Source organism: Tinamus guttatus, unplaced genomic scaffold, assembly GCF_059628265.1.
Source record: "Tinamus guttatus ecotype Peru unplaced genomic scaffold, ASM5962826v1 Tinamus_guttatus_pri_ptg001698l, whole genome shotgun sequence".
Lineage (NCBI taxonomy): Eukaryota > Metazoa > Chordata > Aves > Tinamiformes > Tinamidae > Tinamus > Tinamus guttatus.
In genome coordinates this window covers 1-14,740 of record NW_028290232.1, presented here as the reverse complement: position 1 = coordinate 14,740, position 14,740 = coordinate 1, and the positions used below count along the sequence as shown (strand labels likewise).

The 14,740-nt window shown below is 64.0% G+C and overlaps 1 protein-coding gene across 1 annotated transcript; it reads right to left on the bottom strand.

Annotated features, from left to right (window-relative positions):
• Window positions 1–2,616: 2,616 nt before the first annotated feature.
• LOC148590128 (voltage-dependent calcium channel gamma-8 subunit-like) lies at window positions 2,617–10,058 on the bottom strand (the record flags this gene model as incomplete). The annotated part of the gene is made up of 6 exons (XM_088539448.1): window positions 2,617–2,680; window positions 2,788–2,888; window positions 2,985–3,232; window positions 4,153–4,293; window positions 8,125–8,208; window positions 9,758–10,058. Coding segments are annotated over 6 exons (939 nt in total), but the record flags the coding sequence as incomplete, so codon positions are not given.
• Window positions 10,059–14,740: the final 4,682 nt, after the last annotated feature.

Sequence of the window (14,740 nt, the reverse complement as noted above, 5' to 3'; positions counted from 1 at the left end):
CCCCCCCAAGAAACAGCATTTCCCCCCCCCCCGAAACGGCAGTTTCAGGCCCCCCCCCCCCCAATAATTACAGCAGTTTCAGGGCCCCCCCCAGATTTACGGTGGTTTCAAGGCCCCCCAGGAAGGAGCAGTTTCGGGGCCCCCCAATAATTACAGTGATTTTGGGCCCCCCCCACAATAATTACAGCGGTTTCAGGTCACCCCCCTCCAATAATTACAGCGGTTTCGAGGCCCCCCCAACAATTAAACCGGATTGGGGATCCCCCCCCCCCAACAAAGCAGTTTCGGGGCCCCCCAATGATTACGGCAGTTTCGAGGCCCCCCCCAATAATTATGGCAGTTTTGGGCCCCCCCTCCAAGACGGCGGTTTCAGGGCCCCCCCCAAGACGGTTTTGGGGCAGAAAGCAGCGATTTTGGGGACCCCCCTTCCCAAAATTATGGCGGTTTCGGGGGTCCCCGGGGGGGGGGTCGTCACAGAGATTAGCCCTTGATGGGGGGGGAGGGGGGGCCTTGAAACCGCCGCTCCCCCCCCCCCGGGGGGTGGGGCCTTCCCGCCCGCGGGAAGGGGGGGAGGAGGAAGAGGAGGGGGGGAGGGAGGAGGAAGAGGAAGAGGAAGAGGAGGAGGAAGAGGAGGAGGAAGAGGAGGAGGAAGAGGAGGAGGAAGAGGAAGAGGAAGAGGAAGAGGAAGAGGAAGAGGAAGAGGAAGAGGAAGAGGAAGAGGAAGAGGAAGAGGAAGAGGAAGAGGAAGAGGAAGAGGAGGGAGGGGCTTCCTGTGAGGAGGAAGAGGAGGAAGAGGAGGGGGAGGAGGAAGCCAAGGGACTTCCCGTGAGGAAGAGGAGGAAGAGGAGGAAGAGGAGGAGGCTGAAGGGCGGCGGCAGCAGCGGGGACGGGGACGATGACGGGGGAGGAAGGCCCTAGATGGGGGTGGTGACGACGATGATGGCGATGATGATGATGACGATGGTGACGATGATGACGATGAAGGCCCTAGACGGGGGTGGTGATGCCGATGATGACAATGACGACGATGATGATGACGATGGCGATGAAGGCCCTAGACGGGGGTGGTGATAACGATGACGATGATGATGATGACGATGGTGACGAAGGCCCTAGACGGGGCTGGTGATAACGATGACGATGATAACGATGATGATGATGACGATGAAGGCCCTAGACGGGGCTGGTGATAACGATGACGATGATGACGATGACGATGGTGACGAAGGCCCTAGACGGGGGTGGTGATAACGATGACGATGGTGACGATGAAGGCCCTAGACAGGGGTGGTGATGACGATGGTGACGATGGTGACGACGAAGGCCCTAGACGGGGGTGGTGATAACGATGACGATGACGATGATGACGATGACGATGATGATGCCGACGAAGGCCCTAGACGGGGGTGGTGATGACGATGACGATGACGATGGGGACGAAGGCCCTAGACGGGGGTGGTGATAACGATGGTGACGATGACGATGGTGACGAAGGCCCTAGACGGGGGTGGTGATGACGATGCCGATGATGACGATGAAGGCCCTAGACGGGGGTGGTGATGACGATGACGATGATGATGATGACGACGAAGGCCCTAGACGGGGGTGGTGATAACGATGCCGATGATGATGACGACGAAGGCCCTAGACGGGGGTGGTGATAATGATGACAATGATAACGATGACGATGATGACGATGGTGATGATGACGACGATGATGACGATGGTGACGAAGGCCCTAGACGGGGGTGGTGATAATGATGACGATGATGACGATGGTGACGATGATGATGGTGACGAAGGCCCTAGACGGGGGTGGTGATAATGATGACGATGATGACGATGGTGACGATGATGATGGTGATGAAGGCCCTAGACGGGGGTGGTGATAATGATGACAATGATGATGATGATGACGATGGTGATGAAGGCCCTAGACGGGGGTGGTGATAACGATGACGATGATGATGACGATGAAGGCCCTAGACGGGAGTGGTGATAATGATGACAATGATGACAACGATAACGATGACGATGACGACGATGGTGATGAAGGCCCTAGACGGGGCTGGTGATAATGATGACAATGATAACGATGGTGACGATGATGATGGTGACGAAGGCCCTAGACGGGGGTGGTGATAACGATGCCGATGATGATGATGATGATGATGACGATGACGATGGTGACGAAGGCCCTAGACGGGGGTGGTGATAACGATGCCGATGATGATGATGATGACGATGGTGACGAAGGCCCTAGACGGGGGTGGTGATAACGATGACGATGATGACGATGACGACGATAACGATGGTGATGATGATGATGACGATGAAGGCCCTAGACGGGGGTGGTGATAATGATGACGATGATGACGATGGTGACGATGACGATGACGATGAAGGCCCTAGACGGGGGTGGTGATAACGATGATGATGATGATGACGATGACGATGGTGACGAAGGCCCTAGACGGGGGTGGTGATAACGATGATGATGATGATGCCGACGAAGGCCCTAGACGGGGGTGGTGATAACGACGACGATGATGACGATGAAGGCCCTAGACGGGGGTGGTGATAACGATGGTGACGATGACGATGGTGACGAAGGCCCTAGACGGGGGTGGTGATAACGATGACGATGATGACGATGATGATGATGATGACGACGAAGGCCCTAGACGGGGGTGGTCTTGCGCGTGAGCGTCCCCCCGTCGGGCCCCGCGGGGGGGGGCTCCTTCCCGAACGCGTTGTGCAGCTGCAGGAAGGGGGGGGGGCCCCGGCGTGCCGGGGGGGGCGCCGGCGTCACCGCCGCCGTAGGGCGACGTCACCGCGTCGCGCGACAGCGTGAACATGGAGATGTCACCCGGCGGCGCCGCCGCCGCCTTGGGGGGCGACGCGTCAGGCGGCGGCGACCCCGAGCGGCGCCGCGCGCGCAGCCGGGCGCCGCCGCCTGTAGCGCCGCCGGCGGCCGCACCGGCACCGCCGCCGCCGCCTGTAGCGCCCGCCGGCTGTGGCGCGGCGGTGCCGGCGCCGCCCTTGGCGCGGTGTCCCACGTACAGGTGCACGGCCAGGACGCCGATGGCCTCGGCCAGCAGGAAGGACAGGCCGCCGAAGTAGAAGGACCAGCCGTAGGAGTAGGGGCCGCGCGGGTCCCCGTCGCGCCGCGGCCCCGCGTCGCCCGCGCCCGCCGAGATGTACACGATGACGCCGATGATGTTGCTGAGGCCTGCGGGGACGGGGGGACGTCGGGGACATGGGGGACATGGGGGGGTATGGGGGGACGTGGGGGGTATGGGGGGACATGGGGGGAGATGGGGGACATGAGGGACATGGGGGGTATGGGGGACATGAGGGACATGGGGGACGTGGGGGACATGGGGACGTGGGGGACATGGGGGGACATGGGGACATGGAGGGACATGGAGGATATGGGGGATATGGAGGACATGAGGGACATGGGCATGTGGGGACATAGGGGACATCGGGGATATGAGGGACATGGGGGACATCCCAACCCCAATCCCAATCCCCATCCCCATCCCCATCCCAAACCTTATGCCAATTCCAATCCCAATCGAAATCCCAACCCCAATCCCAATCCCATTCCAGTTCCCGGTCCCCCCATCCCCAATTCCCATCTCAATTCCCATCCCAATGCCAATCCCATTCTGGTTCCTGGTTCCTCCATCGCAATCTCCATCCAATCCCAATCCCCATCCCCATCCAAATCCCATTCCGGTTCCCAGTTCCCCATCCCAATCCCAATCCCCATCCCAATCCCATTCTGGTTCCCAGTTCCCCCAATTCCCAACCCAATCCCCATCCCAATCCCCATCCCATTCCAGTTCCCCCAATCCCCATCCCAATCCCCATCCCAATCCAAACCCCAATCCCAATCCCATTCCGGTTCCCGGTTCCCCCATCCCAATCCCAATCCCATTCCGGTTGTCCCATCCCAATCCCCATCCCAATCCCCATCCCAATCCCTTTCCAGTTCCCGGTTCCCCCATCCCAATCCCATTCCGGTTCCCGGTTCCCTCATCCCAATCCCAATCCCCATCCCCATCCCAATCCCATTCCGGTTCCTGGTTCCTTCATCCCAATCCCAATCCTAATCCCCATCCCAATCCCAATCCCAACCCTCACCGGCCGCCACGAACAGGATCCCGGCTCCGAGCAGGAGGCTGCGCCGGGGCGGGGGTAGGCGGCTGGCGGCGACGCAACAGCCGCCCAGGAGCAGCAACACCGCGCTCAGGATGGGGAACACACTGGAGGCGCGCACTACACCTGCACGGGGTACAGCCGCTCAGCGACAGGCGGAGCGGGAGGAGAACAGCCGCTCGGGGACAGGCGGAGCGGGGAGCGCCCTGTGCGCGATGGGAGTGCGCTGGACGCCTGGGCTACACCTGGACGTGAGGGTACAGGCGGACAGGGACAGGCGGAGCAGGAGGAGAACAGCCGCTCGGGGACAGGCGGAGCGGGGAGCGCCCTGCGCGCGATGGGAACGCGCTGGACACCTGGGCTACACCTGGACGTGAGGGTACAGGCGGACAGGGACAGGCGGAGCGGGAGGAGAACAGCCCCTTGGGGACAGGTGGAGCACCCTGTGCATGATGGGAACGCGCTGGACACCTGGACTACACCTGGACGTGAGGGTACAGGTGGACAGGGACAGGCGGAGGTGGGGAACAGCCCCTCGGGGACAGGCGGAGCGGGGAGCGCCCCGTGCGCACGATGGGAACGCGCTGGACGCCTGGGCTACACCTGGACGTGAGGGTACAGGCGGACAGGGACAGGCGGAGCAAGAGGAGAACAGCCGCTCGGGGACAGGCAGAGCGGGGAGCGCCCCGCGCGCGATGGGAACGCGCTGGACGCCTGGGCTACACCTGGACGTGAGGGTACAGGTGGACAGGGACAGGCGGAGGTGGGGAACAGCCCCTCGGGGACAGGCGGAGCACCCTGCGCACGATGGGAACGCGCTGGACACCTGGACTACACCTGGATGTGAGGGTACAGGTGGACAGGGACAGGCGGAGGTGGGGAACAGCCCCTCAGGGACAGGCGGAGCACCCTGCGCACGATGGGAACGCGCTGGACGCCTGGGCTACACCTGGACGTGAGGGTACAGGCGGACAGGGACAGGCGGAGGTGGGGAACAGCCCCTCGGGGACAGGCGGAGCGGGGAGCGCCCTGCGTGCGATGGGAACGCGCTGGACGCCTGGACTACACCTGGACGTGAGGGTACAGGCGGACAGGGACAGGCGGAGGTGGGGAACAGCCCCTCGGGGACAGGCGGAGCGGGGAGCGCCCTGTGCGCGATGGGAGTGCGCTGGATGCCTGGGCTACACCTGGACGTGAGGGTACAGGCGGACAGGGACAGGCGGAGGTGGGGAACAGCCCCTCGGGGACAGGCGGAGCATCCTGCGCACGATGGGAACGCGCTGGACGCCTGGGCTACACCTGGACGTGAGGGTACAGCCAGACAGGGACAGGCGGAGCAGGAGGAGAACAGCCGCTCGGGGACAGGCGGAGCGGGGAGCGCCCTGCGCGCAATGGGAACGCGCTGGACGCCTGGGCTACACCTGGACGTGAGGGTACAGGCGGACAGGGACAGGCGGAGGTGGGGAACAGCCCCTCGGGGACAGGCGGAGCGGGGAGCGCCCCGAGCGCGCGATGGGAACGCGCTGGACGCCTGGACTACACCTGGACGTGAGGGTACAGGCGGACAGGGACAGGCGGAGGTGGGGAACAGCCCCTCGGGAACAGGCGGAGCGGGGAGCGCCCTGCGCGCGATGGGAACGCGCTGGACGCCTGGGCTACACCTGGACGTGAGGGTACAGGCAGACAGGGACAGGCGGAGGTGGGGAACAGCCCCTCGGGGACAGGCGGAGCGGGGAGCGCCCTGTGCACGATGGGAACGTGCTGGACGCCTGGGCTACACCTGGACGTGAGGGTACAGGCGGACAGGGACAGGCGGAGGTGGGGAACAGCCCCTCGGGAACAGGCGGAGCGGGGAGCGCCCTGCGCGCGATGGGAACGCGCTGGACGCCTGGGCTACACCTGGACGTGAGGGTACAGGCAGACAGGGACAGGCGGAGGTGGGGAACAGCCCCTCGGGGACAGCGGAGCGGGGACGCGCCCTGCGCGCGATGGGAACGCGCTGGACGCCTGGACTACACCTGGACGTGAGGGTACAGCCGGACAGGGACAGGTGGAGGGGTGGAACAGGCCCCTCAGGGACAGGCGGAGCGCCCCGTGCGCACAACGGGAACGCGCTGGACGCCTGGACTACACCTGGACGTGAGGGTACAAGCGGACAGGGACAGGTGGAGGGGGTGGAACAGCCCCTCGGGACAGGCGGAGCGGGGAGCGCCCCGCGCGCGATGGGAACGCGCTGGACGCCTGGACTACACCTGGACGTGAGGGTACAGGTGGACAGGGACAGGCGGAGGTGGGGAACAGCCCCTCGGGGACAGGCGGAGCGGGGAGCGCCCTGTGCACGATGGGAACGCACTGGATGCCTGGGCTACACCTGGACGTGAGGGTACAGGTGGACAGGGACAGGCGGAGGTGGGGAACAGCCCCTTGGGGACAGGCAGAGCGGGAAGTGGCCAATGGGAGCGCCCCACGTGGCCACAGCGTGCTTGGGATGGGAATGCTCTGAACAGCTGGACTACACCTGGGCGTGAGGGTACAACCGGTCAGGAACAGGTGGAGGTGGGGAACAGCCCCTTGGCAACAGGCGGAGTGGGAAGCGGCCAATGGGAGCTCCCCGCACTCACCATGGGAATGCACTGGACACCCAGACTACACCGGGATGCAGGGATACAACCGATAAGGGACAGGCGGAGCGAAAGAACAGCCAATGGGGAACCGCCGGAGCGAGAAACACCCAATGGGAGCGTGCCAAGGTGGGGAGCGACCAATGGGAGCGGCCGCACTGTGCTCGGGATGGGAATGCGCTGGACACCTGGACTACACCGGGACATGGGGGTACAACCGGTCAGGGACAGGCGGAGGGAGAAAACAGCCGATCAGGGATAGCCGGTGTGAGAAACAACCAATCAGGGACCGCCACAATGAGAAACAGCCAAGCAGGGACCATCAGAGCAAGAATACAACCAATGGGGAACCGCCGGAGCGAGAAACAGCCAATGGGAGTGCCCTAGCACGAGGAGCAGCCAATCAGGGACAGCCAGTGCTGCCTGTGGCCAATGGGAGCCTCCCAAGCAGCAGGAGGGGGGGAGAAGCAGCCAATCAGGGCCCTGCTGAGCTGGCTGCGGCCAATGGGAGCGCCCTGCAGGACTGGCCAATCAGAATGCATCAGCGCGGGGTGGGGGGGGGTCTGTTGGCCAATGGGAGCCCCCCGGGGGCTCCAGCCAATCAGAGCCTGCGGGGGATCCGGCAGCCTGCCCTGCGGCCAATCGGAAGAGAGAATCATTGATGACAAGAGCCAATGGGAAAAAAGGGAGGTGGTGACAAGGAGCCAATCAGAGCAGGGAACCCAGCGGCCAATCAGAAGGCAGAACCCCCCCCCCCCACAGCGCCGTTGCTAGGGGAGGGGCGTTGCCGCAGCAGCCCCGTTGCTAGGAGACCGTCGCCATGAGCTGCCTGGTTACTATGGGGGGGGAGTTTCCATGGCAACCCCATTGCTGGTGGGCGGGGCAGAGACGTGGCCGCCAGGGCGACGCCGTGGCCGTTGCCGGGGCGACGCCGGGTGTCGCTAGCACCGGAGCGGGGGCGGTTGCCAGGGCAACCCGGGGCCGTTGCCAGGGCGGTTGCCAGGGCAGCAGCTGCCGGGGTGACGAAGGGACTCGCCGAGGCAGTTGCTAGGGCGGTTGCCAGGGCAACGTGGGGCGGCTGATGAGACGGTTGCCGGGGCCACGGGGGTTGCAGGGGTTGCCAGGGCAACCTGGGGCAGTTGCCAGGGCGATGGCGGGTGTTGCCAGGGTAGTTGCCAGGGCCAGGAGGGCTGTGAGGGGGTGTTGCGGGGCGGTTGCCAAGGCCAGGAGGGTTGTGAGGGATTGTGGGGCGGTTGTTGGGGTGGGAGGGCTGTGGGGTGTTGTGGGGTGTTGTGGGGTGTTGCGGGGTGTTGCGGGGTGTTGCGGGGGGACTCACGCAGCAGGTACTCGGCGCTGTCGTGGTCGTACTCCATGTCCTCGGGGAAGTGGTTGATCTTCACGCAGATGCCGCGCTTGAGACCTGCGGGGACACGGTGACGCGGTGACGCGGGGACACCGCGAGCTGCCCCGCGCGGTGACACTGGGGGGGGGCGCGGGGACACATTGATGTCCCCTGTGGGTGTCACAGGGGGACGGGGACACTGCAAGAATCCCCAAACGATGTCACAGAGACGTAGTGAATGTCCCCAAACAGTGTCACAGGCGGACAGGGACACTGCGTGTGTCCCCAGACAGCATCACAGTGTGACAGGGACCACTCCAGGTGTCCCCAAACAGTGTCACAGGTGGATGGGGACACTGCGCGTGTCCCCAGACAGCATCACAGTGTGACAGGGACCACCCCAAATGCCCCCAAACAGCATCATAGTGTGACAGGGACCACTCCAGGTGTCCCCAAACGGCATCACAGGCAGACGGGGACACCATGAGCTTCCCCAAACAGTGCCACAGGAGGACAGGGACACTGCGCGTGTCCCCAGACAGCGTCACAGTGTGACAGGGACCACCCCAGGTGTTCTTAAACAGTGTCACAGGCGGACAGGGACATTGCGCGTGCCCCCAAACAGCGTCACAGTGTGACAGGGACCATCCCAAGTGCCCCCAAACAGTGTCACAGGCGGACAGGGACACAGCGCGTGTCCCCAGACTGCGTCACAGTGTGACAGAGACCACCTCGGGTGTCCCCAGACAGTGTCACAGTGTGACAGGGACCATCCCAAGTGCCCCCAAACAGTGTCACAGGCAGACAGGGACATTGCGTGTGCCCCCAAACAGTGTCACAGTGTGACAGGGACCACCCCAGGTATCCCCAAACAGTGTCACAGTGTGACAGGGACCATCCCAAGTGTCCCCAAACAGTGTCACAGGCGGACAGGGACACAGCGCGTGTCCCCAGACAGCGTCACAGTGTGGCCGGGACCACTCCAGGTGTCCCCAGACAGCGTCACAGTGTGACAGGGACCACCCCAGGTGTCTTCGAACAGTGTCACAGTGTGACAGGGACCACCCCGGGTGTCCCCAGACAGCATCACAGTGTGACAGGGACCACTCCAGGTGTCCTCAAACAGCGTCACAGTGTGACAGGGACCACCCCAGGTGTCTTCGAACAGTGTCACAGTGTGACAGGGACCACTCCAAGTACCCCCAAACAGTGTCACAGTGTGACAGGAACCACCCCAAGTGCCCCCAAACAGTGTCACAGGCAGACAGGGACATTGCGTGTATCCCCAAACAGTGTCACAGTGTGATAGGGACCACCCCAAGTGTCCTCAAACAGTGTCACAGTGTGACAAGGAACACTCCAGGTGTCCCTGAACAGCGTCACAAGCAGACAGGGACACCATGAGCTTCCCCAAGCAGTGTCACAGGCAGACAGGGACACAGCGCGTGTCCCCAAACAGCGTCACAGTGTGACAGGGACCACCTCGGGTGTCCTCGAACAGTGTCACAGTGTGGCCGGGACCACCCCGGGTGTCCCCAAACAGTGTCACAGTGTAACAGGGCCCACCCCGGGTGTCCCCAAGCGCCACCGCACACCGTGTCACCCGTGTCACCCGCGTCACCCTCACCCTCGAGGCAGCAGATGCGCCAGAGCCCCGAGTGCGTGAGGCCGCCGGGGTCGCGGCGCTCGCGGCGGTCCCCGTCGTCACCCGCCGCGTCACTCGCGTTGCACAGGCGGGCCCGCGCGTACAGCCAGTAGTCGGTGCCGATGGCGACGGTCATGAGGCCGAAGGCGGCGGCGGCGCCCGCGGCCGTCAGCAGCAGCGGCGCCGGGTGGCCGGGGACACCGGGGCCACCGCCGAGGCCACCGCCGGGGCCGCCGCGCCAGCGCCGCGGCCAGCGCCAGCGCCGCGCCAGCCTGAACAGCGCCTGGGGACAACGGGGACAATGAGGGGGATAAGGGGTTAGAGGGGTCTGGGTGACAGCCTGAACAGCGCCTGGGGACAGGGGGACAATGGGGACAATGAGGGGGACATGGGGTTAGAGGGGTCTGGGTGACAGCCTGAACAGGGGATGGGGACAATGGGGACAATGGGGACAATGAGGGGGACATGGGGTTAGAGGGGTCTGGGTGACAGCCTGAACAGGGGATGGGGACAGTGGGGACAATGAGGGGGACAAGGGGTTAGAGGGGTCTGGGTGACAGCCTGAACAGCGCCTGGGACAGGGGGACAATGAGGGGGACAACGGGTTAGAGGGGTCTGGGCACCAGCCTGAACAGGGGCTGGGGACAGGGGGACAATGGGGACAATGAGGGGGACATGGTGTTTAGAGGGGTCTGGGTGACAGCCTGAACAGGGGCTGGGGACAATGGGACAATGAGGGGGACATGGGGTTAGAGGGGTCTGGGTGACAGCCTGAACAGGGGATGGGGACAAGGGGACAATAAGGGGGACAAGGGGTTAGAGGGGTCCGGGTGACAGCCTGAACAGCACCTGGGGACAGTGGGGACAATGGGGACAATGAGGGGGACAAGGGGTTGGAGGGGGTCTGGGTGGCAGCCTAAATAGGGGATGGGGACAATGGGGACAAGGGTTAGAGGGCGTGTAGGTGCCGGCCTGAACAGGGGCTGGGGACAATGAGGGGGACAATGAGGGGGACAATGATGGGGACAAGGGGTTAGAGGGGTCTGGGTGGCAGCCTGAACAGGGGATGGGGACGGGGGACAATGGGGACAATGAGGGGGACAATGGGGACAAGGGTTAGAGGGGTCTGGGTGCCAGCCTGAATAAGGGCTGGGGACAGGGGACAATGGGGACAAGGGGGACAATGGGGACAAGGGGTTAGAGGGGGTCTGGGCGCCAGCTTCAACAGGGGCTGGGGACAATGAGGGGGACAATGGGGACAATGAGGGGGACATGGGGTTATAGGGGTCTGGGTGCCAGCCTGAACAGCGCCTGGGGACAACGGGGACAATGGGGACAATGAGGGGTTAGAGGGGTCTGGGTGACAGCCTGAACAGCGCCTGGGGACAGGGGGACAATGGGGACAATGAGGGGGACATGGGGTTAGAGGGGTCTGGGTGACAGCCTGAACAGCGCCTGGGGACAGGGGGACAATGGGGACAATGGGGACAAGGGGTTAGAGGGGGTCTGGGTGCCAGCCTGAACAGGGGCTGGGGACAACGAGGGGGACAATGAGGGGGACAATGGGGACAATGAGGGGGACAAGGGGTTGGAGGGGGTCTGGGTGGCAGCCTGAACAGGGGATGGGGACAGGGGACAATGAGGGGGACAATGAGGGGGACAAGGGGTTAGAGGGGTCTGGGCCCAGCCTGAACAGGGGCTGGGGACAATGAGGGGGACAATGGGGACAATGAGGGGGACAATGGGGACAAGGGGCTGGAGGGGGCCCAGGCATCAGGGTTGGTGGTGGGGGGTGAAGGGCCCAGGCGTCCGGGACCCGCCCCCCACCCCCTCCAAGGTCAGCAGAAGGGCCCAGGCGTCCGGGACCCACATGGGGCGAGTCAAAGAAGGGGTGTCCCCCCCCCCAGAGGTCGAAGGAAGGGCCCAGGCGTCCGGGACCCAAATTGGGGGTTCAAAGGAGGGGTGTCCCCCCCCCCCCGCCCAGAGGAAGGGCCCCGGCGTCCGGGGGTCACTCACCGCTGAGCCCTGCGCGGGGGCCCAGGCGTCCGGGCGGCTCAGGGCCCCGGCGGGGGGCGCCGGGCGGGGGGGGCCATGGACGGGGCCCCGGCGACGGCGGCGGCTGCGGAGGCTCCTGCGGGGGGGGGGGCACGGGCTGCGGGGGGGGCACTGGGACGTTGGGGGGGGGGTCTCGCATGGGGGGGGGGTCTCAAATGGGGGGGGTCTCGCATGGGGGTCTCAAATGGGGGGGGTCTCGCATGGGGGGATCTTGCATGGGGGGGGCTCTTGCATGAGGGTCTCGCACAGGGGGGGGGTCTCAAATGGGGGGGTCTCACACGGGGGTCTCAAATGGGGGGGTCTCAAATGGGGGTCTTGCACGGGGGTCTCACATGGGGGTCTCACATGGGGGGGCTCTTGCATAAGGGTCTCGCACGGGGGGGGTCTCAAATGGGGGGGGTCTCACACGGGGGTCTCAAATGGGGGGGTCTCAAATGGGGTCTTGCACGGGGGTCTCACATGGGGGTCTCACATGGGGGGGTCTTGCATGGGGTCTCGCACGGGGCTCTCAAATTGGGGGGGTTCGCACGGGGTCTCACATGGGGGTCTCAAATGGGGGGGGTCTCACATGGGGGTGTCTCGCATGGGGTCTCGCATGGGGGGATTTTGCACGGGGGGGGCTCTTGCACAAGGGTCTCGCACGGGGGGGGTCTCAATGGGGGGGTCTCGCATGGGGGTCTCCCATGGGGGTCTTGCACGGGGGTCGCACATGGGGTGTCTCCAATGGGGGGGGGCCTCCATGGGGGTCTCCAATGGGGGGGGGGGGTCTCGTATGAGGGCTTCGCACGGGGGGCTCAAATGGGGGGGGTCTCGCAAGGGGTCTCAAATGGGGGTCTGAAATGAGGGGGGGTCTCACACGGGGGCCTTGCATGGGGGGGGGTCTCAAATGGGGGGGTCTCAAATGGGGGGGTCTCAAATGGGGGTCTTGCACGGGGGTCTCACATGGGGGTCTCAAATGGGGGGGGTCTCACATGAGGGTCTCGCACGGGGGTCTCCAATGGGGGTCTGAAATGGGGGGGGGGTCTCACACGGGGGCCTTGCATGGGGGGTCTCAAATGGGGGTCTTGCATGGGGGGTCTCAAATGGGGGTCTCACACAGGGGTCTCCAATGGGGGGTCTCCAATGGGGGGGTCGCGCACGGGGGGGTCTCACAAGGGGGTCTCGTAAGGGGGTCTCGCATGGGGGTCTCAATTAGGGGGGTCTCGCGTGGGGGGGGTCTCATACGAGGGTCTTGCACGAGGGTCTCACATTGGGGGGGGTCTCACACGGGGGTACCCGTCCTCGCCCAACCCCCCCCCCCCCCAGCGCTCACACGCGTGTGCAAGGCCGGTCCCCCCCCGCCCCGGGGGGGGTGGGGGCAGGGAGCGCATGCGTGTCCCCGCACACGCGTGTGCCAGCGCGGCCGCCCCCGCCCGGACGCCGGGGCCCTTCCCCCCCCCAGCATCATCGGACCCCCCCCCATCCCCCCCCAGGTCCCCAAGGGTCCCCTCAAGGTCCCCAAGTCCCTTCCCTCCCCCCTAGGGCCCCCCCCAAGTCCCTTTTGTCCCCCCCACCCGTTACCCCTCAGCCCCCCCCAAGGACCCCCCCAGAAAAGCCCCAAATCCTCTCCAAAAAGCCCTGATTTCTCCCCAAAAAAAGCCCCAATTCACCCCCAAGAAGCCCCCCCAACCCTCAGCCCCTACAAGGGACCCAGTGACCCCCCAAAAAGCCCCAATTTCCCCCAAGAAGCCCCCCCAACCCTCAGCCCCTACAAGGGACCCAATGACCCCCCAAAAAGCCCCAATTTCCCCCCAAAAAGCCCCCTCGACCCTCAGCCCCCCCAAGGGACACAATGACCCAATGACCCCCCAAAAAACCCCTTTAATACCCCCCAAACCACCCCCGATACCCCCCAAAGAGCCCCAGGGACCCCAGAAGCCCCCCCCAAATCCCCCCAAAACCCCCCAAGGCCCCCCCAAAATCCCCTTAAGCCCCCCCAAAACCCCCAGTTTCTCCATTCTCCCTCAGAAACCCCCAAATGCCCCAAATTCCCCCAAACCTCCCCAAAATCCCCTCAGAAACGTCACCAAATGGCCCCAAACCCTCCCCAGCCCCAATTCCTGCCAACCCCCCCCTCAAAACCCCCCAAATCCCCCCAATTCTCCCTCAAAAACCTCCCAATTCTCCCCATACCCTCCAAAACCCCCCGGCCCCCCAAATCCCCCCCAAAAACCACCATATTCTCCTCAGAAATCCCCCTAAAAGCCCTCAAATCCCCCCCAAACCCCCCCAGGAACCCAATTCCCCCCAAATCTCCCCCAAACCAACCCATTTCTCCCCAGAAATCCCCCCGGATCCCTCCGCAGCCCCCCGAGAACCCAATTCCCCACAAATCCACCCCAAAACACCCCATTTACCTCATAAATCCCCCCCAAAAGCCCCCGGCCCCCAATTTTCCACAGAATCTCCCCCGATCGCCACAGTTTCCCCTCAGAAACGGCCCCAAAACCCCCCAAATCCCCCCAAAAAGCCCCTAAACCCCCAATTCCTCTCAGACCCTCCCCAAACCTCCAACATTCCCTCAGAAACCCCCAAATCCCCCCAATTTTTCCTCATAAAACCCCCTAAATGCCCCCCAGCCCCGAATTTCCCCTATTTCTCCTCATAAAACCCCCCAAATTCCCCTAACCCCGAATTCATCCCAATTCCCCCCAATTTCTCCTCATAAAACCCCCCAAATCCTCCCCAGCCCCGAATTCCCCAATTTCTCCTCAAACCCCCCCCCAAATCCCCAACATTCCCTCAGAAACCCCTGAATTCCCCCCAATTTCTCCTCATAACCCCCCCCAAATTCCCCTCAGCCCCGAATTCCCCCAATTTCTCCTCATAAACCCCCCCAAATCCCCCAACATTCCCTCAGAAACCCCAAAT